At 41.0% G+C, this 20,938-nt stretch overlaps 1 protein-coding gene across 18 annotated transcripts in view; it reads right to left on the bottom strand.

Moving 5' to 3' along the window:
- LOC127575471 (regulating synaptic membrane exocytosis protein 1-like) overlaps window positions 1–20,938 on the bottom strand; it is a 587,418-nt gene that overhangs the window by 92,532 nt on the left and 473,948 nt on the right. For 12 of the 18 annotated variants that reach the window (XM_052025392.1, XM_052025387.1, XM_052025385.1 and 9 more), the window contains 4 exons: window positions 15,174–15,286; window positions 10,806–10,918; window positions 2,351–2,523; window positions 1,562–1,723 (listed from right to left, as the gene is read on the bottom strand). In XM_052025392.1, the coding sequence (XP_051881352.1) occupies window positions 1,562–1,723; window positions 2,351–2,523; window positions 10,806–10,918; window positions 15,174–15,286 (561 nt within the window). The remainder of the gene's footprint in view (window positions 1–1,561; window positions 1,724–2,350; window positions 2,524–10,805; window positions 10,919–15,173; window positions 15,287–20,938) is intronic. The other 6 variants (XM_052025399.1, XM_052025396.1, XM_052025400.1 and 3 more) reach the window with 1 other exon arrangement.

The following is a 20,938-nucleotide window of genomic DNA, read 5'->3' on the forward strand; positions in this document are numbered from 1 at the left end:
AAGAACTGGCCATAAAGCTCCAGCTGGCATCCAATCAATATTTTATAAAGTTAGATCATCACTTCTGAGGAGCATGTGAGTAAAATCAGTAAAATTGCAGATTTAGGTTGGGGTCATGGAGAAGATAGTGGGGAGACTTCAATGAAAACATGACTGAGGGCGGAGAGGTTTGGGGCATCAGTTCAGTGACTTGGAACAAAAACGAATGAGTTGACTCTTTGGCATGGAGGCAACTACCCTTTGAGAAATAATGAAGTGAGCCTCACAAGGATTGTGCAGGCCTATCACTCACATGAGAGTCCTGCACTACCCACAAGCTATGAGTATGGAGAGTAAGATCCCTGAAGATGAACCCAGGCAGGTATTGCTTCCCACTACACGTTCAGATTCCTCTGTGCATTGGATGAAAGAAAAATTACTGCCTTCGCAAATCTAGCAGTAAGTTAACAATTTTTCCTTGTGATTCATGATTTGTTAAAAGTGAACCACATTGTGCACAAAACATGGTGCTACACAATGCAATTTCCCCACCAACATCTTTGGTGTTGACAGCCCATTCACATTGTCCATCCCATAACTAATTTTGTATCTTGCTGGTCCTTTTATTTACAGGGGTTTCAGTCAAGTTTGCTGACAATCCTCACATGATGGTGTTTTTACATGATGTCAGTCACACTAACCTTCTCAATCCTCTTAATTACTGCATCAAACAACTCAATCAGCTTAGTCAAGCATGATTTTATTTTAATAAATGTGTGCTGACTGTAATTTATTAAACTATTCTTTTCCGAAATCCAATCTGTTTTTTGTGAGACTGTTTCTAGAAGTTTCCCCGTCACTAGCATTAGGCTGAGTGGTCAGGGTTATCTTCTTTTGAATTCCATTCCTTTACAAAATGGCTTTAGTTTCTGATTTTAAATACTTCAATGTATATTTAAATGTAGACTTGACTCAAATAATGCCCTGTGCCGATTTTTCATTCTCAGGTAACATTTTATTTACTTTAAATAAAATGCTAATTACATTATTATTGGTCTTATCGCCACTGAAATTTCTTGCTTTGCATAAATACACAATGATTGTGTGATCCTGAATCTCTGTAGTTAGCAGAAGTTACAGGGATGAAATTCAAGGAATTCAAGCACCTGATTTGCCAATTTGCCCCAATGGAAGAGAAAAATCTCAAAATTATTGTGCTCTTATCCTTCATGATTCTTATCTGTTGGACTAAAGTACAGCCATACACTACATAAATTCACCCAAAAAATGACACAAGAAACACTGATATAAAAAATACTGCTCACAATGCAAACTATCTACACAGTGATATATGTGAACTGCTCTCCAAGTCTGTACATTGTCAAGGTACAGTAATTTATTGTCGAGTAAGATTTGAATTGATGTATAATGGGCGATTCATTTCCTATGGGCTATTACTATAAAAAGGATAAAGCAAATTGAGGAAGAGGGAGAATGACTAAATGCAGACCAATGCTTTGATGGAGCTATGGGAGTCATCACTTGAGGGAAGAGGCAACAGGGTAAGGCAGCTAAGCTTTACCTCAAGTCACCAGACGCCGAATGCCGTCTCTTTTTCAGATCTTCTTTTCCTGGCTTCTTTTCAGAGTGCCCCGACTCTTTCTCTCCCTGGTCTACTAACACCCACGATATCCTCCTCTCCTTTTTATTTGTCACATCCCTGTTGTTTTCTAAGGATTTCGATCTTTTCCACAATCACAGCATGCAAAATAAAATCAAAACAACTTAAATGGAACTAACTAGTTGAGCAGGATGTGACAAGCTTCACATACTGACGATAAAAGAGCCATTCTCCTTCTGCTTGCCAATTCAAAATTGTTAACGAACTTTGCTAATCATAACAAAAAGAATAAATATAAGTTTTAGACATAGCTTAATATACATTAAAAAAGACAGAAAATGATGCTGCTTCTATTAAGGTGGCTCTTTATCCAAGATCAGAGAGATTTTTTATAATATCATCATAAAATGAAAGATAAAAACTCAACAAATGGATCTGTAAGGGAATACTGAAAGATAGCTAAATGAAAGGCTCTCTTACTCAAACAACTCTTCGCAAATATAATAAAATTGCCAAATTGTTTTGAGCTTTCCTTTTGATTTTTAATTGATGTGACATTTCCAAAACTTTCTTTTTAATTTTCAACTGCTAACTATTATGTGTCTAATCTAAAACTGGTTATTCAATATGTATTTGTTCTCAGAATGCCACATGTGGTGCCTAATGTGACATTAGACAATGCAACAAGTTTACATCTGTATTTACCATATTGAATGCTGTTCAAATTGGAGGTCTGGAGTTAGAACTCACCTAATCTTACGACTGCCCCTTGGGCGTTCGGATTGTACTGACATATAGCTTGTGCTGCTGAGGCGAGAGGCACTGCTGGTTCGAGAGATGGCTGATACATCACTGGCATCACTGTCTGATGATTTGACTGAAACATTATCAATGCTTCTGTTTTGTTCACTGTATGATAGATGCTGAAAGTGAAGAAAATAGTACACCATTAATACTTAACAAATTACTCACAGCTGGTGGACTGAGAGTTGTTAAAATTGCCCAAATTATGTGACAAATTAATTTTCAACTGTATTAATTAAACTCTAGACAGAATTCTCATTGATGATTTATGTTCTGTTCAATAATTTCATAATTAAACTACTCCAAGTTATGCACATAAATATACAAAGGAATAGTTTAAGCAATTTTGCCTGAAAGAATATTTAAAATTTAAAACACTGGCTCATGGCATTGCTTGGATGTAACACTTTTGCAAATAAATTTGAGGAGAATCTGGAAAAACACATTTCCCAAAATGGATACAACTTTGTGCACAATTTGCAGCCAGATTGCTCTAAAGCAGGAATTCTATTCATAATTTTATTACTATATGAATATAACAATTTTCCTCCAAATAAGCTAGTGATCAGTTTCACAAATAATGATGATGATATAAGAAAATATCAAAGTTTTATTGATATCACATCTACTGAAATAAATTCCTCTTTCTATTAGTTTTTCTCAAATATAGTCATCACAGGATTTCCACGAACCTATCGGCAAATCAACTATTTAATATGTGAATACCTTGCAATGAAAGGCAAAAGAAATCTCTCAATTTCCAAATCATACTGTAGTGTTATTTTGCTACCAGCTTTGGTAATATTGAGGAAAAAAACAACAAGATGCTGTAGGGACTCAGCAGGCAAGGCAGCACCCGTGGAGAAAAGCAGACGGTCAACATTTTGGGTCAGGACCCTTCTTCGGGACTGAAGATTGGAAAAGGGGAAAGCCCAATATATAGGGAAGGAAAACAGAGCAGTGATAGGTGGACAAAAGAGGGGAGGCAGGGTGGGCACAAGGTGCTGATAGGTAGATGCAGGTAAGAGATTCAGGCTGAGGACTGAAATATCAATGACGGAGTGGGAGGGGGAGTTGAAGTTCAGTGATGGAGTGGGAGGGGGAACAGGTGTAACACCTGTCCCTACACCACCTCCATCACCTCCATCCAGGGACCCAAACAGTCCTTTCAGGTGAGATAGAGGTTTACCTGCACCTTTCTTAATATCATCTACTGCATTTGGTGCTTCAAGTGTGGTCTCCTCTACATTGGTGAGACCAAACACAGACTAGGTGACCGTTTCGTAGAGCACCTGCGCTCTGTCTATAACCGTGATCTGCATCTCCCTCTAGCCAGTCACTTCAACTCCCCCTCCCACTCCATCACTGATATATGTCAGTCCTCGGCCTCCTCCACTGCCAGGACAAGTCCAAACGCAATTGGAGGAACAGCACCTCATTTTCTGTCTTGGAACCTTACAACCTAACAGCATGAACATCGAATTCTCCTACTTTAAGTAAACCAAGACCTGCTTCCACACCATACTGCTTGTTTTCTTCCCTTTCCTAGCCTATCTCTCTTTTTCTCCTTGCCTATATATTTGTTTATTTTGTTTTTTTCTCCTCCCCTGCCCTCCCTCCATACCTTTGACCCAACCCCTGGTGGATCTGCTCTCCCCTTCCCTGCACCTGCCTATCACTATCTCTTACCTGCATCTACCTATCACCACCTTGTGCCCACCCCACCTCCCTTCTTTTTTCCACCTATCACTGCTCTGTTTATCCCCGCTATACATTGGGCTTCCCCTGTTCCAATCTTCAGTCCTGAAGAAGGGTCCTGACCCGAAACGTTTTTCTCCACGGATGCTGCCTGGCCTGCTGAGTTCCTCCAGCATCTTGTAGCTTTTTCATCTAGATTCCAGCATCTGCCGTCCTTCATTTCTCTGGTACTTCTTTGGTAATACTGATCTTTTTTTAAAGAACTCATTTACTTATAAACACAAAACTTTAAAAAAATTTCCCCAAAAATAAAAATCAGTGGAACTGGAGAAGAACTATTGCCATGGACAGAGAATTCAGGTAATCCACTTCCTGTGCGGTCCTTTCCCACTTCCACCAGTCCACCTGCTGCCCCTCTCCCTTTGTTCACCTTTTACATCCCTCCCATCAACACCCCCAGCCCCCCACTGTTTCCAAGACTCATCAGCCTCGCCTAACTGGTTCCATCTGCCCACATGTGTGAGGTAATGTGTTTGCAACAAGACATGCCGGTCTGGTTACCACACTAGAGGAAAGATGTGATAGCACTGGAGAGGGTGCACAGCAATATTGCCTGGGATGCAGTGCTTCAGTTATGGGGACAGACCAGAGAGGCTGGGTCTATTTTCCCTGGGGCGGAAGAGATTAAGAGGCGACGCGATTGAGGTAGGTAAAGTTATGAAGGGTACTGATAGGATAAACTGTAGGAAACATTTCCCTTTATAAAAGGTAAATAAAATTAGAGGACATAGATTTAGGGTAAGGGTTAAGAAGGATCTGAGGGGAAAGGAGATGTGAGGGGAACCTTTTTCAGAGTGATGAGTACATGAAGGAATACATTGCCAGACAGAGTGGTGGAAGCAGAGTCACTGACAGCATTGAAGAAGCATCTAGATGAGCATTTAAATTGCCTGGGCATAGAAGGCTATGGGCCAATTACTGGAAGATGCGACAAATATGGATGGGCGTGGACACATTGGGCCGAATGGCTTGTTTTCATGCTGTATGACTTCATGACTCCCTATAACTCTAAAGCAAGGAATTATACAATAAACTACACAATACCGAGCTGTGTGCAGGAACAGAGGGACTTTAGAGTGTATGTCTGCAGTTAGGTAAGATGGTTAAAAATGCTTATTGCTTCCCTTTATTAGCCAAGTATAACAGCATAAGAGCAAGGAGGTTGTGCTGAATTGTATACAACACCAGTTAGGCCACAGCTTGAGCAGAGCTTGCGGTTCTGATCGGATTAGAGGAAAGATGCCATTGCACTGCAGAAGCTGCTAGGTAGATTTACAAGAATGTTGCTACGGCTGGAAAACTAAATGTGAGGAAAAATTTGATTGCCTTGCCTGGAACAGAGGAGGCTGAGGAGAGACAATAAAGTTTCATAAAATTATGGGTGATTAAATAGTGTAAAGAGACCTAATTCTATTAGTAATGAGGTCAAACATCAGGGGGCAAAGTAATTGATGAAGGATTAGGGAGGAGATGAGTGAAGTCTTTTCAGCTGGTAACTGGTGGGGGTTTGGAACTCACTGCCTGAAAGGGTGGTGGAGACAGAAAACCTCATCACATTTAGATAATAGTTGAATGTGGACTTGAAGAAGCGGGACCTACAGAATATGGACCCAGTGCTGGAAAGTGGGAATAGTGTGGGCAGCTATTTTTGGACCAACAGTCTCCTGTGCTGTAAACTTTCCCTGATTCTATGGTTCAGTCAAAGCAACAGCATTCCCAGACCATTCAAAGCCTACCACACAACTCTCTAAGCACTGATCTAAGTTGAGAGAGCTGTATCAATGGTTGACCGAATCACACCTTACAGGCAATATTCAGATCCTTCCACCACAATCCTTGAATACATGGACTTCAGTAAGTCTTTTGACAAGGTCCTGCATGTAGGCTGGTTCAGAAGGTTATGGCACAAGGGATCCAAAATTGGCTTGGTGATGGGAGGTAGACGGTAGTGGTGGATGAGTGTTTATCTGACTGGAAGTCTGTAACAAGTGGTGTACCGCAGGGATCCGTGCTGGGACCTAAGTTGTTTGTCATATATTGATGGAGTCATAAATAGTGAAGAAGATTGTCGAAGGATACAGTGGGACATGGATCAGCTGGAAAGTTGGGCACAGTGGTGGCAGATGGAATTTAATTCAGACAAGTGTGAGTTAATGAACTTTGGGAAGTCAAATTCTGGTAGGACATATAGAGTAAATGACAGTGACCTTAGGCGAATTGATGTACAAAGTGACGTTCGGGTGCAAGTCTGTAGCTTGCTGAAAATGGTGACAGAAGTGGATAGGATATTGAGGAAGTCATCTGTTATGCTTGTCTTCATAGGTTGAGGCATTGAGTATAAAAGTCATGTTGCAGCTGTACAAAACATTGGTTGGAACACACTTGGGAGAATAATGTACAGTTCTGGGCACCGCACTACAGAAAGGCTGTGGTAGTGACGGAGTGCTGAAGAGATTCACCAGGATGTTGCCTGGAATGGAGAGCTATAGTTATAAGGAGGGATTGAATAGGTTGGGTTTATTCTTACATAAAATGCTGAGGGATGACCTTATAAAATTATGAGTGACATAGATAGGATAGAGCCTTTTTCCAAGGGCAGGGGAGTCTAGAACTAGAGGACAGTTTCAGGTGAGAGGGGAGAAATTTAAAGGAGATCTGAGAAGCAAGTTTATCATACAAAGGATGGTGGTTATCTGGAATGAGCTGCCAGAGGAGCTGGCGGAGGCAGATACAATTACAACATTGAAAAGGCATTTGGTCATGTACTTGGATAGGAAAGGCCTTGAGGGACACGTGCCTAATGCAGGCAAATAGGATTAATGTAGATAGGCATCACAATCAACATGGATGAGGTGAGCCAAGAGGGCCTATTTCTGTGCTGTACAATTCTATGATCCTGTCCCATGTGGTAAGGCAGACCCACTAGCTTTGGTGGTATTGTAACAAGTGGGATGGAGTGGTCCTTGGGAGTCACCAACATGGATTTCAGACCCCATGAAATCTCACCACTTCAGTTACAACATGGGCAAGGAACCTCACCATCCTCTCCCTGCTGATGAATCAGTGCTCCTCCATGTTGGACAACATGGGGAAGATGCACTGAAAGAAGCAAGGGCACAAAATGTACTCTGGGTGGAGTCTTCAACGTCCATCACCAAGAGTAGGATTTGTAGCACTAGCATCAATCAAGCCGGCCAAGTTCTGAAGGACAGAGCTGTAAACTGGGTCTGTGACAGGTTGTGAGGGAATGAACACAAGGTATAAGTCAACTTAGCATCATCCTCACCAATCTATCTGTGACAGATGCACCTGTCCGTGATAGCATTGTCAGGAGTCAAAACTCCCAACTTCGCATGGAGGAGACGCTCATGTTGTGAGGCACTACTTACTTGCTTTATGGGACAGACTCAGAACAGATCTGGCAGCTCAAAATTGAACATTCATGAGATACAATAGATGATCATCAGAAGCAATAATGTCCTCCACCACAATGTGTAGCATCGTGACCAGCATTTCCTTCACTCTACCATTACAATCAAGCCAGGAGATCAACCCACCTTCAATGAGGAGTTCAGAAGGGCATGCTGGGAATGGTACCTGTGTACCTAAAAATGAGGGGCTAACCCAGCGATGCCACAATACATTGTGCTAAAAAAATGGGATTAATGTAAATGAGTGGTTGATGGTTGGGGAGCCGAAGGGCCTGTTTCCATGCTGTATCTCTCTAAATAGCAAAAAAAAACATGCAATAGATGGTGCTAAGCAAAGCCACAAACGACAGATCAGATCAAAGTTCCTGCTACAAAAACTGAGACACAGAGTCATAGACTCATGGAGTTGGATGGCACAGAAGTGGCCCCTGTGGCCCACCACTTCCATGAAGAACTTTGGCCATCTACAATAAGTCATGAATAGTGAAGGACAATGGGAGGAGGAGGCTCCAAGAAGAACCCATTCTCATAAATGGCTGGGCCCGGCAAGTGAATTTGAGGACAAGGAAGAAGCATTCACAGCCAAAAGTGCCAAGTGGATCTCAACTTCCTCCTAGGATTTCCACCAGCACAGAAGCCAAATCAGTCAATTCAATTCATTTCATGTTATATTAAGAAAGGACTGAGAACACTGGATACAGCAAAGTCTATGGGACCAAACAACATCTCTGCCGTAGAACTTGAAGACCTGAATTCCAGAACTAGCTGTACCTCCAGCCATGCTCCTCCATTACATGCTAATTTGCTGTTCAACATGCTGTGCTGCAGCTTTGCTGGAAGAATTGAATTCCAGAGGTGACATGAGAGCGACTGTCCTCGTCATAAAGGTATCCTGGTAAACCTTAAGTCAATGGGCATCAAGAGAAAAATATTCCTGTGCTTGAAGTCATACGTCAAACAAAGGAAGATGGTTGTGGTTGTTGAATCAATCATTCCCCAGCCCCTGGATATCACTGCAGGGGTTCCTCGGGGCTGTGCCTTAGGCCCAACCATTGTTGGTTGCTTCATCAATGACCTTCGTTTCATCAAAGGTTAGGTGCAGGAATGCTCACTAATGATCTGCATAATGTTCATTTCCACTCACCTCTGGTCAGCAAATGAAGCAGTGCATGCAGCAAGACCAAGATGAAATGCAGGCATGGGCTGGTAAGTGGCAACTAACATTATGCTCCAGAAATGCCAGGCAATGATCATCTGCAACACATCAGAGTCTCATTACCTATCCTTTACATTCAATGACATCACCGTAGTCAAGTCCATCAACATCTTGGGAGGGTCATTTTTGATCAGGAACTCAAATGGACCAGCCACATTAATTCTGTGGCTATTTGAGCAGATCAGAGGCTGGATATTTTGTGGTGAATGACTGACTTCCTGGCATTCCAAGGCCTTTTCACCATCTGCATGAGCATAGGTCAGGAAGGAGATGGAATACTCTCTAATTGCTTGGATAAGTGAAGCTCCAACAACTGCCCAGAAGCTCAAATTTTTCCAGGACAAAGCAGCACACTTGTTTGGCACCCCATCCACCATATTAAACATTAATTCCCCCCACTACTGGCACACAGTGACTGCAATGTGTACCATTTACAGTTATTTAACTCGGCTGCTCTGACAGCATCTTCCAAAGCTATGACTTCAACCATCAAGAAGGTGCATTTTAATCTCAAAGTTGCATGCCACCTTGATTTAGGAATATCTTGCCATTCCCTCATTGTCACTAGATTGAAATCCTGAAATTCCTGACATAATGCGAATATCTTCACCAGAAGGACTACTATTTTTCAAGATGGTAGTTCACCATCATCTTTTCAAAGGAAATTTGGAATGGCCAATAAATTCTAGCTTTGCCAGTGACTCCCAGATCCCAAAATATTAATAAAAAGGTACTACAGTTTAACATCGCTCTTAATTTCGTATTCAAGTTCTGAACTGGAACTTAAGTACAGAAGGCTTCAAGGTTGCTAGCAGATGCGCCAAGCTGACAGCAATTAGTAGCTAAGTTCACAGCAGTTATTTTGTGTTATTATAAACATCACACCATAATTACTCATCAAATTATTTAAAAGAGCAAAGGTTATCTACTTGCAAGTCATGGCAGAGACTGGAAGTACTCAGCAGGATTTCCTTCAGCATCTGCAATATTATGCTTTTGATGCATAATCTTTTTCAAAATTGGTACCTTTACTGAGGTATTGCTTTTATGATTAATGGTCACCATTTGAAATTCTACTGCTGGTCAGTTTTTGTCAACCTGTCCTTAACAGGGTGAATATAAGAATAGTGGAGGCATAGATGATGTCTGTGTGAAAATTCAGACCCAGCACCAACGCTGACCTTTGTCCTGGTGCAGCAAACTCCAAAGATGAAGAGCTTGGGTGTGGAGAAGAGCTGACAGCAGGCCCATTAGACAAGTACACATTAATTTGCTATCAAAAGTGCTTGGCCAAACACAGGGAGGGAAGGAGAGGGAGGGAAGGAGGGGGAGGGGAAGGAGAGGGACATAAGCATGGGGGAGGGTGAAGCAAGAAAGGAATGAGGAGGAATGGGGTTGCGAGGGAGGCTTGGGGAGAAGAGGGGAGGGAGTTGAAGCGGAGTAGGTAAGGGGTAAAGAAAGGTAGGAGTGCAGGGAGAAAAGGAAGGGGGAAAACATGTTTGGACTATAATGAGCAGATAATAAATGGCATATAGAGGCACTGGAGGAAGTGCAAAATCAATTTATATGGATAAGATAAGAACAGAGAGGTTATACATACGAGGAAAGATGGAACCAGTTAGGATTTTTTCCTCTTGTAAAAAGTGTGAAGACTAGTTTGGTAAGGATTTTTAAATCATCAAAGTGTTTTTTAAGGGTAAACAAAGAGAAGCTATTTATACTTCAGGAGTAAGATCTAAACTGAAATCTATGAATATGAGTCACTAAGAAATCCAGTGAGGAACTTAGGAGAGTCTTCTCAACCCAGAGAGGGGTGAGGATGTGGAACTCATTGCCACCAGGAGCTGAGTTGGAGGAGTCAAGATAGACATGAGGGTAAAGGGAAGGAGGAATCTTTGGCTGGGATTGAATGGTGAATGCTGAAACAACATTCACATGCAGGATACAGCTCTGATCATGGCCTGTTTCTGTATTGTACATTCTTTGTTATTCTTACTTTTGAGTATAATTCTCGCTCTTGTTCCAAACTGGCCATTGATCCCACAGGCTGTTTACTGGGGTACATTTTTGTCTTTATCTGTTTTGTCCGCTCTTCCACGATTCGGCTTCCTGTAAAAATATAGGTTGGTTTTAGATTTACAAAGCATATGTTGAGCAAGCTTAAGCTGCCACACAGTTTTGCAGTTGCGTAAACATAGAAACCTACAACCCAGAAAGATATAATTTAGCCCAAAGTCCCTGTGCTGGCTATTAAAGCAGTCACTGAATTTTTTTGCCCATAACTCCTTTACATTCCTCATACTCAGAAACCTGTCCAATTTCCCTTTTAAAATTAAAAGAAATTATAATCAAGGACAAAATGAACAATCACTTGAACAAGTGTGGATTGATTAGAGAACACCATAATGGGTTTGTTAAATATCTAAGTAACTTAAGAGCTTTTTTCATGAAGAATCAATAAGGGAAATGCAGTTGATGTGTTATATATGGACCTCCAAAATGCATTTGATGAGATGCCAGATAATAAATCTGTCATCAAGATTGAAGACCTTGCAACAAACAGGGTTGTGGCTGCGTGGAGAGAATCAGTACAATGGAGTTCCCCAGAGGACGCTACTTGGACCATTACTTTTCTGAACATATATTATGATTTGACTTAGGTGTGCAGAGTACAATTTCCAAATCTGCACATGACAAAGATCTTGAAGGTGCTGGAACTGTGAGGAGCACAGCAATAGACTTCAGGGAGATGGTGAAATAGGTGGATAGATATCAGATGAAATTTAACATATGGATCCCATGTGCCTTAACCTTCTGAACCATCGTAACATGCAGAATCTTGTCAAATGCCTTACTAAACTCCATACAGACAACTTCTACCACCCTGCTTTCATCAATCTTCTTAGATACCTCCACAAAAAACTATCAAATTCATGAGGGAGGAAGCCACGTTGACTATCTCTGATCTGCATCTGCCTTTCAAAATGTACATTAATTCTATCCTTTGGGATTTTCTCCAATAATTTCCTTGCCACTGATTGTAGTTACCTGGCTTATCCCTGCTGCCCTTCTTAAAAAAAGGAATGACATTAGTATTCCTCCTGGCACCTCACATGTGGTTAATGAAGATGCAAAAATCTTTGTCAGGGCCCTAGTTATCTCGTCCCTTGATTCTCATAGCAACCTGGGATAGATCTCATCTGGTCCTGGGGACTTATCAACCCTATGCATCCCATGACATTTAACACCTCCTCCCTCTTAATACTGACCTCTTAGTACATAACCCTCTGTGAACTCACTATCTTCCATATCCTTTTCACTGGTGAATACAGATGGGAAGCTTTCATTTTGGATCTCACCCACATCGCCAGGCTCCATACACATATTACCACTTTGGTCCCAAAGGAGACTCATTCTTTCCATGGTTATCCTCTTGCTCCTGATATAGAATGTCTTGGGCCTCTCTTTAATCTTACTTGCCAGGGATATTTCATGGTCCCTTTATTTCCTTCAAATTTCTTTCTTAAGTTCTCTCTACACTATATTCCTCAAGTGACTCCCTCGATTCCGATTGCCTATACCTGCCATATGCTTCCCCTTCTTTCCTGAACAAACCTTCAATGTCCTTTGTCATTTTTGTGGTTCCCTAATCTTGCCATCTTTGCCTTTAACCCTTACTGGAACATGCTGGCCCTGAACTCTTACTAACTCTCTCTTAAAAGACCCCCACTTGTCAGATGTCATTTTACCTGCAAGCACCTGATCCCAATCTACTTTTGACCTGAGGAAAACACAAACTGCTGGAGAAACACCAGGTTACAACACCTGCAGTCTTGTGACTCTACTTTCGCTCATGCTATTGTAATCAACCTTCCCTCATTCAGAGACTTTAACTTAAGGAAATCTTGTCTATTTGTGAATCTTTCCTCTTTCAAATTCTCTCATCATTTCAAAAATCTCCGTGGCATCAACTTAGATACTTCTTGGTTCCAAGGAAAATAGTGCCAACTTTTTTATCCTCCCTTCATCATTAAAGTTCTGTGTCCCTGGAAACAAGCCTAGGAATCCCGCTCCATATCTTTGCTCCAGGCCTTCCTATCTGTTTGAAGTGTGGTCATTAGAATGTCCTCAGCACCCAGGTGAGGTAAGGTCTAAGCAGTAACTACCACATAATCCCTCTGTTTCTATATTCAGTGCCCCTAACCCATCTAAACCACATACTGTTTTAACTATCTGTAGGTATACGCCTCTCAAACAGACGTCTCTCAAAATCTTCCCAAGTATTAGCTACTATTTTTCCATATTGCTGCTCCTAAAGTAGCAACTCAATATCCTTCTGAAATCTAGAACAATCCTCACTGCTACCTATTACATCACCAAGTTTTATATCACTGGAAAGCTTTAAAATGTTGCCTCCTATATCCAAGTGGAGTTGTTAACAAGAATTGTAAAGAACAATTTACTCAAAATACATGGCAGCAAACTTCGAGTCTGACAAATATAAATACAACCTTACTTTGTTGCTTCCTGTTACTGAACTAACTCCACACCAATACCATCATTACTCCCACAATTCCATGGGTTTGTTGAATGCTTTCCAGAAGTCCTTTCACTCAAAACCTGCTGTATTATCTTGGCCTTCTTTCTACATAACTGCATCAAAATAAAATTTTGCACATTTGTCTTTATGCTAGCTCTCTTCCGAGTTTATAGTGGTTTTTGCCACCATGTGCTTTGAGTCCATTATTCTTTTCACTTCTTCCTGGATATAAGGAGCAACACTTTAAAGCTTTCCAATGATGCAAAACTTGATCTCCAACAGTTGATTGCTAAAACAGTGCATCTTTTCCATCCATAATTCCTTTGTTCCTGGAAAAATATCGACCGATGCCATCCTTTTCAATCTTTAGCAATGGTCATGCTGCTGCTCCCTCATCTCCAAGGGATACAACCTTTGATGGACCAGCTGTAAAACTGAAACACATGACTCAATTCTGGTTCAATCATATCACACTCTGATAAGTCTCACTCCTTCTTGCCAGAACCATGTGCTCTTCTAAAATTATCCTGAAGGGGAAAGATGATCAGGGGTTTCTTTCCTCTACTATTAATTGTCCTACTTGAGTTTCACTCACTCATTAACAATAACTTACATATCAAGTTTAAAATTTTAGTTTTTCTGTTGTGGCTCTGCCATGGCTTAATTTTTCCTTATGACTACACTCTGATGCCAAAATACTTTGTCCTATACCTTTTGCCCTACTACTGCCAGACACTTCTACAGCAGTGTGGGTCTCAGGATCTGGAATTCAATTCCTAAACCTCTCTTGTCCTTACAAGCAAACATCTTAACCAAACTCTTCCTGATCTTCCTTTAGCTTCTGCATTCAATTCCCTAACACCCCTGTAAAGACCAGCAGGATATTTTGTTTAAGTATTAAATTTCAACTCAAATACAACTTGCTGTCGTAATAATTATTGTCAAAGGTACTTTACTCACAGCTTCCTTTCATTGTAATATTACTGTTTATCTCCTATAAAAATGGGACTTTGCTTTGATTATATAAAGGCCTCATTAAACCACATCTGGAGTACTGAGTTATTCTAAGTAAGGCTCCTTAGAAAGGAGAAATACTGGCTTTGAAAGGAGTACAGTACAGATTCACCAAAATATTGTAAGAGATCTGTCGTGAGACTCAAAAGTTTATTCTGTTCCCTTCCTGGGCCAGAGAGGGCGGTTGGTATTACATTAAGAATGATTACACTAACAGAAGAATTTTAACCATGACACCTAACTTAAAGTGCCAAATTTGATGGGCAATCAATGTGTAAATCTGGAAAACTGAAAGATGGGTAAGCTTATGGGTAAGACATCAAGCAAATATATAAATGACATTAATGACATGAACCAACAGTAACTTTTGGAAATTTACAAATTATCACTTTGTTGTTCTCTCCAAATTGCTGGCCAATAATACCGTGCATCAGAAATGTGCCAGGGGCCACGTCATTTCCAAGAAGTATTGACCCGTTTTGTAACATAGTCAAATCATCACACACATTTTTGTATGCTGTTAACATCAATAAAGTTCATTCAAGATCCTTTTGGGGATCCTCAAAGCCACATGTGTCTAAACTGATATTACAGACCTAAAGGGTCCAGAAGACCCATTAAGACTGTAACTAAAAGTTTAGAGGTTTAGGAGTACAAATGTATAATTTCTAGGATCTTAGCTTATGGAAGCACAGCATGGTTTGATTTTATCTGCTACTTAAATGTTCCTTTGCACTGGTACTTGAAACAAGGTTCATTGCAAGACCACAGTAACACAAATGTAGCATAATGGTAGTTATAATTTGATACCTTGCTCTACACCCGAGCTTTTAACAGGGACCTGTGGGAGCTGCCTTCCCCTCCGCCCGGACAATGGTGTTGCTGTTGATGGTGACTGCACCAGGCTTCCTTGTTGGTGCACTCTGTGAAAATAGAGCAAACATTACTATTCTGATTTTCACTTTTCTCTTCCTGAGTCTGACACTATCATTACCTTATAGAACATTCCCACCTTTCCCCCAATTTTTGTTCAAGTAACATCAAATTAGTTCATTCCCTTTTTCTACACCTCCCTCTTTGAAAAACCTCAAAACCTTTATTTCTGAGCAAAACTTCAATTCTAGTTGCACTTTGTTTGGGTGTCTCTTGTTTTCTGAATATGAATCCATTGGATATTTTATTTGGTTAGTCTATGAAACTCAAGCCACTCTGAGCAATTTTTGTGCTAGCTTTTTGCCATCAGAAATCCATATAATACTAAGGTCTCATCAATATTTTCCCCAGACCTGTAGCTCAAGATCTTGTCTTTCTTGAGAACTGCTTTGTGGAATTCAATCGAGAGCATGCCATCTGATGCTAGGTCAATTGTTAATTTTAAATCAGAAATCGAATTGTTATCAGTAAAGGGATTATGGGAATGTGTAGCTAGGCTGCAGATCAGTTTACTCAGGAAGACACTTGATAAGCTAAATAGCTTGTCACTGTTCCTTTGTTGCTATGGGTATTTCTAATTTTTTTTGTTTTTATTTCAGTTTTCTGAATCTGTACTATTTGGCTTTTGTATGAAAAAAACCCAAGTCTGTTGGAATTAGAATAATTGAGTCAAATTATAACCAAATTATGGTGACAGTCCTGCAAAGCAACAATGAGGCCCGGGGACAGTCTCAGCTTCCCCTGATGTCCTTTGACAGCTTATCTCTGTAAACGTACTTTGATTTCTTTTTAAAATGTCTCAGATCGGATAAATGGCTCTGATAATCAGAGACATTTAAAAAGCATTTAAATTGAACCAAAATAACTTAAGCTGCTAGAAATGGTAAAAACATACGTAAATAAATACATACCCTCACTTACCTTTTCAAGCAAACTTGACAACCCCATTCAAATGAGTGGGATTGTGTTACTTACGTCAGCCAACCCTGGAAAACTGCCTCTGACCCCCTCAGCACAGGAAGTCTGAGCTCTACCCTTGGACTCTGTCTGAGTCCAGGACAGAGTGGAAGGTCAGAGGTCAGCTCACCTTGGACTTCAGTGCTGCAACATGCAGATGTGGAAGTCAGCAGTGAGCTGACTTGCAAACAGGATGTAATGAGTAATTATCTGTGTAAATGCCTGCCACAGATGAGCAGGGTCTGGCTCAATAACTCAGGACTCAGATACATTGCCAGGTTTACTAAATATACAAAACATCATTCTGATAAACCATAACTTTATTCATTGAATAATATTCATTGACTAATATTTCTCATATATCTATATATAACATTGAACTGCCAGGAAAACCATTAAGTCTGAAGGATTCCATAATGGGAGGTTGCATCAGAAGTTTCAGCTGAAGCTCAGTACACCTAGTGAACTATGCAACCTTAATGAATAGGAATTTATGCAGTCGAGAATTTGAAGATCTGGCTCAAGATCAACACTTACTGCACTCCTTGAATATGCCCCATAATAATCTCAAACTTGTTGATTGTAATCAACTGAAAGCAACTAGGAACACAATTCAAGAACTGCTTTTCATACAGGAGTTGGTAATAGTTGATAGAAATCTCTTTGCTACAAATGAATGGGGTAAAAATGTAAAACAAGGTGACTTAATAATTAACACAACTGTGTACCAAGAATTCTCAAGGCAAACATCAAAATTCAATTGCATTATGCTTTAAAATCACAGCATCACATGACCCATTTTCTATGCACTGATCTTTTAAAATGTATATGACCAAAACTGTTAATATTTCTGAAGATGAAGAGTGACCAGGTGGGGTTCTTTCACCACTAAGCCTCCTGTTGACAAATGGGGATAAAATGCTTGCAGCAGGGAGAGACTGCCTTAGTTAAAAATGTCCTCTGACCTCTAATCCCACACTACAATATGTTCCAAAGTGCCACCACATGTATGTCCTAGTGAGACCCAAACCCAGTATACGAATTAGTTTAATTATGGCTGAGATGAGAGTGGTATCTCTGGTGAGACACATGTCTCATCAAACACATGATAGGAGTGTGGTTGAGAGGAGTGAAATCATAGACCTGTGATGTAAAGTTGCCAAGTAGTGTATTAAGCAGCTCAATCAATGGCTCTGCACAATCCATGGCTCACAATGATTTAACAAACATCAGGTTAGTGTCAGCATTAAGAACTTAAACCTTTTATTCATCCGCGGGATAAGGGCATCATCAGCAAGGTCAGCATTTATTGCCCATCCCCAAATACGCCTGATCAAGTGCTGGTGAGCCACCTCTGTGAACTGCAGCACTCATAAAATAGAGCCATAGAATTGTACAGCATGGAAACAGGCCACTCAGTCTAACTTGTCCACGATGACCAGTGGGCACCTTCTGTGTTAATCCCATCTCCTTGTGTCCATAGCCTTCTATCCCTTATTGATTCAAGTGCTCATCGAGAAACTCCTTAAATGCCATCAGTGACCCAGCTTCAACCACTCTCTCAGGCAGTGCATTCCAAGTACTTACCACTGTCTGGGTGAAGAGGGCCCCCCTCATATCCCCTCTAAATCTCTTCCCCCCTTACCCTAAATCTGGGTCCTCTAGTTTTATCTATCTCTGATATGGGGAAAAGTTTCCTGCAGACTACCCTGAATATATCCCTCATAATTTTATGTCTCAATAGTGCCCCCCCCTTAACTTCCCCCGCTCCAGAGAGAACTGACCCAGCTTCTCCAGTCTCTCCTCAGAACTGAACTGCTCTATCCCAAACAATATGCTGGTGAATCTCCTTTGCAACATCTCCAGCGCCATCACATATTTCTTAGAAGCATGGTGACCAGAACTGCATGCAAGGCTTCAGCTGAGGTTTGACCAAGGTTTTAGAAAGTTGGAGCACAACCTCTAGCTTCTGTATTCAATATCTCCATCCAATGAAAGGCGGTTTCCCATATGCCCTCCTAACAATGTTATCTACCTGCATTGCCACCTTCAAGGATCAATGGACCTGTACACTTTTCATCAATATCCCTAAGATCCTACCATTCACTGTATATGTCCTAGCCTCACCCCTTCCCCCAGTTATGGCCATTTAGTAATGGAAATTCACCCTTACAGAATTCACAAATCATTACCCAAAAATTTACGATAGGGAATAAATTTCACTCTCACAGAATTTATGTAAAAGAAAGTAAATAAATAAAAACAAAATTTATATATTTTCAACTCTCATTTCTTGATGCATATGCAGATGATGCATTTTTGCGCTATGGAAAATTGCGATACGGACTGTTTTCTCGGAATGCAACTCAGCCGTAATGCGGGGTTTGCCTGTATTCCCAGAATGCATCACCTCATATTTGTCTGGATTAAAATCCATCTGCCATTTTCAACTCATTTCACCAACATATCGATATCCCTCTTGGCTGAACTACCTTTCACACTATTGACAACTCCGCCAATCTTCGTGTTATTTGCAAACTTACTCACCATGCCTCCTACATCCACATATATTACATGTAGCAAGTGCTCCCAGGGCTGATCCTTGTGGGACACCATTCATCACAGGCATCCAATTGCAAAAACAGCTCTACCATCACCCTCTGTCTCCTACTGCCAAGCCAAGTTTGGATTCAGTTAGCCAACTTTCCCTGGATCCCACAGACGCTAAACCTTTTGGACCAGTCTCCCATGTGGGACCTTGAAAAAGGCCCTGATAAAGTCCAAGTAAATCACATCTGCTACCCTGTCCACTTTGATATTCTTTGTAACCTCTTCAAAGGATTCAATCAAATTGGTCAGATGGGTTATGCCCTCGATGAAGCCATGTGACGGTGAAGGTGCAAGATTTAGACCCAGTGAAGTTGAAGGAACAGTGTTATATTTCCAAATCAGGACAGTGTGCAATGTGGAGGGAAACCTGCAGATGGTAGTATCCTAAAGCTCCTGCTGCCCTTGACATTCTTGGTGTTTGGAAGGTGCTGTCAGAATAGCTAGCGTGGATTGCTGCAGTGCATTTTGAAAATGGTATACTCTACAGCCACTGTATGCTGGTGGTGGAGGAAATGAATGTTGATGGGGTGCCAATCAAGTTGGTTGCTTTGTCTTGGTAGTGTTGAAATTCTTCAGAATTGGTCACCCAGGCAATGAGTGTGTTCTATAACATTCTTGACTTGTGTCTTGTATATGGTGGGTAGCACTTAGGGTATCAGATGACAGGATGCCCAGTGTTTGATCTGCCTTTGTTGCCACAGCATGTAATAGGATGTTGATGCCAGGTGATAGCAAGGGAAACTGGCCTCATGGGACCACTGAAGGAGAAGGGGAAAAATAACCCGGCAGTCCAAACCGCAGAATGAAATCTTGATCCTTTAAGTAGTAACTTTAATGGGGTACAAAATCAATTGGCCATGGCTATGTGAATCTGGTTTTATAGGCATATTCACTTTGTGGCCTAACCAGTTTGTTAAAGCACTAGAGCCAGTGGGTGGGTGATGGGCAGGAGAAGTCCTGAGCTTCCTTTACAGGGGCTTCATTTCTATCCCACAAGAAATAAAACACTAGATTTGCTGCTATGGTCTCTTTTGGCAGTGGCTCTGTTGCACAAGGGTGGTAATTTGGGAGATCCACTACACTTTACACCCAAGGATCTCAGGTTAGGAGAGATGTTAAGCTCCAGTAATATAACTCTACTTACAGAGGATTCTTACAGTTTGCTCTGTGTGTGTGTGTGTGTGCGTGCGTGCGTGCGTGCGTGAGGGGGAGCAGTTTGCCTGCTCAGTAAAGCAAACATTGAACTGGTAGATAGAAGTGAGAAATCAGTGGAGGGAACAAATATTTAGAGTGGTGGATGGGTTGCAGTCATTAATGTTGCGGTCATCCAAGTGGAGAATATTCCATGATACTCCTGACTTGAGCCCTGTATAAGGTGGAGAGGATGTGGCGTGTCAGGAAGTGATACCCCAAAGCCAACTCAATATTCAGCAGATGGGTAGGGTTAAAACTGCTCCAGCATCTGTGGTATTACTCTTCAGAATCAATAGCAGCTTTAATGTAGCAAAATGGGTCAAACCGGTTCGTGGAAGATTGAAAGTGAGAAGAGGTTTTGACTGTCGTACTTCCTCAATGTCTCCCCATTGGTTCTATATTCATCCCATGACCATCACCCAGTGACCGGATCAGTTGGTGTTTATTGAATAAACCTTGCTTACTTCCATAATGGACAGGAAATCTGCTCTGCCCAAGTGAAGACCCACCTTCAATTAAATCTGATATAGTAATGCAAATCGTGTTGTAAAAATTAGTTTCTCCAAGATTTCCCAACAGTTTTTTCCTACAGCTCTGAACAAAAATGTTATTCCAACAAATACATAAAAGATCACTTCAAGGTTTTTAAGGTTTCCTGCAGTGAATAACTTTGTAATTAGCTAAGTACTCCTCTACATTAATTCTAGGGATGATCATCTGAGCATCCTAAGCATTACAGATCACTCCACCTTCTATCAGGCAGTGAAGACACAGCTGCAGAAAGAGAAAAGAAGCCTGAGAGTCAATTATTTTGATATACTTTTTAACCTCCTTCTAGTGAAAGTTTATAAAGTTTGAAAGTGACAAAAGTTCAAATCTTA

The sequence above is a fragment of the Pristis pectinata genome, chromosome 10 (assembly GCF_009764475.1).
Source record: "Pristis pectinata isolate sPriPec2 chromosome 10, sPriPec2.1.pri, whole genome shotgun sequence".
In the NCBI taxonomy this organism is placed as follows: domain Eukaryota; kingdom Metazoa; phylum Chordata; class Chondrichthyes; order Rhinopristiformes; family Pristidae; genus Pristis; species Pristis pectinata.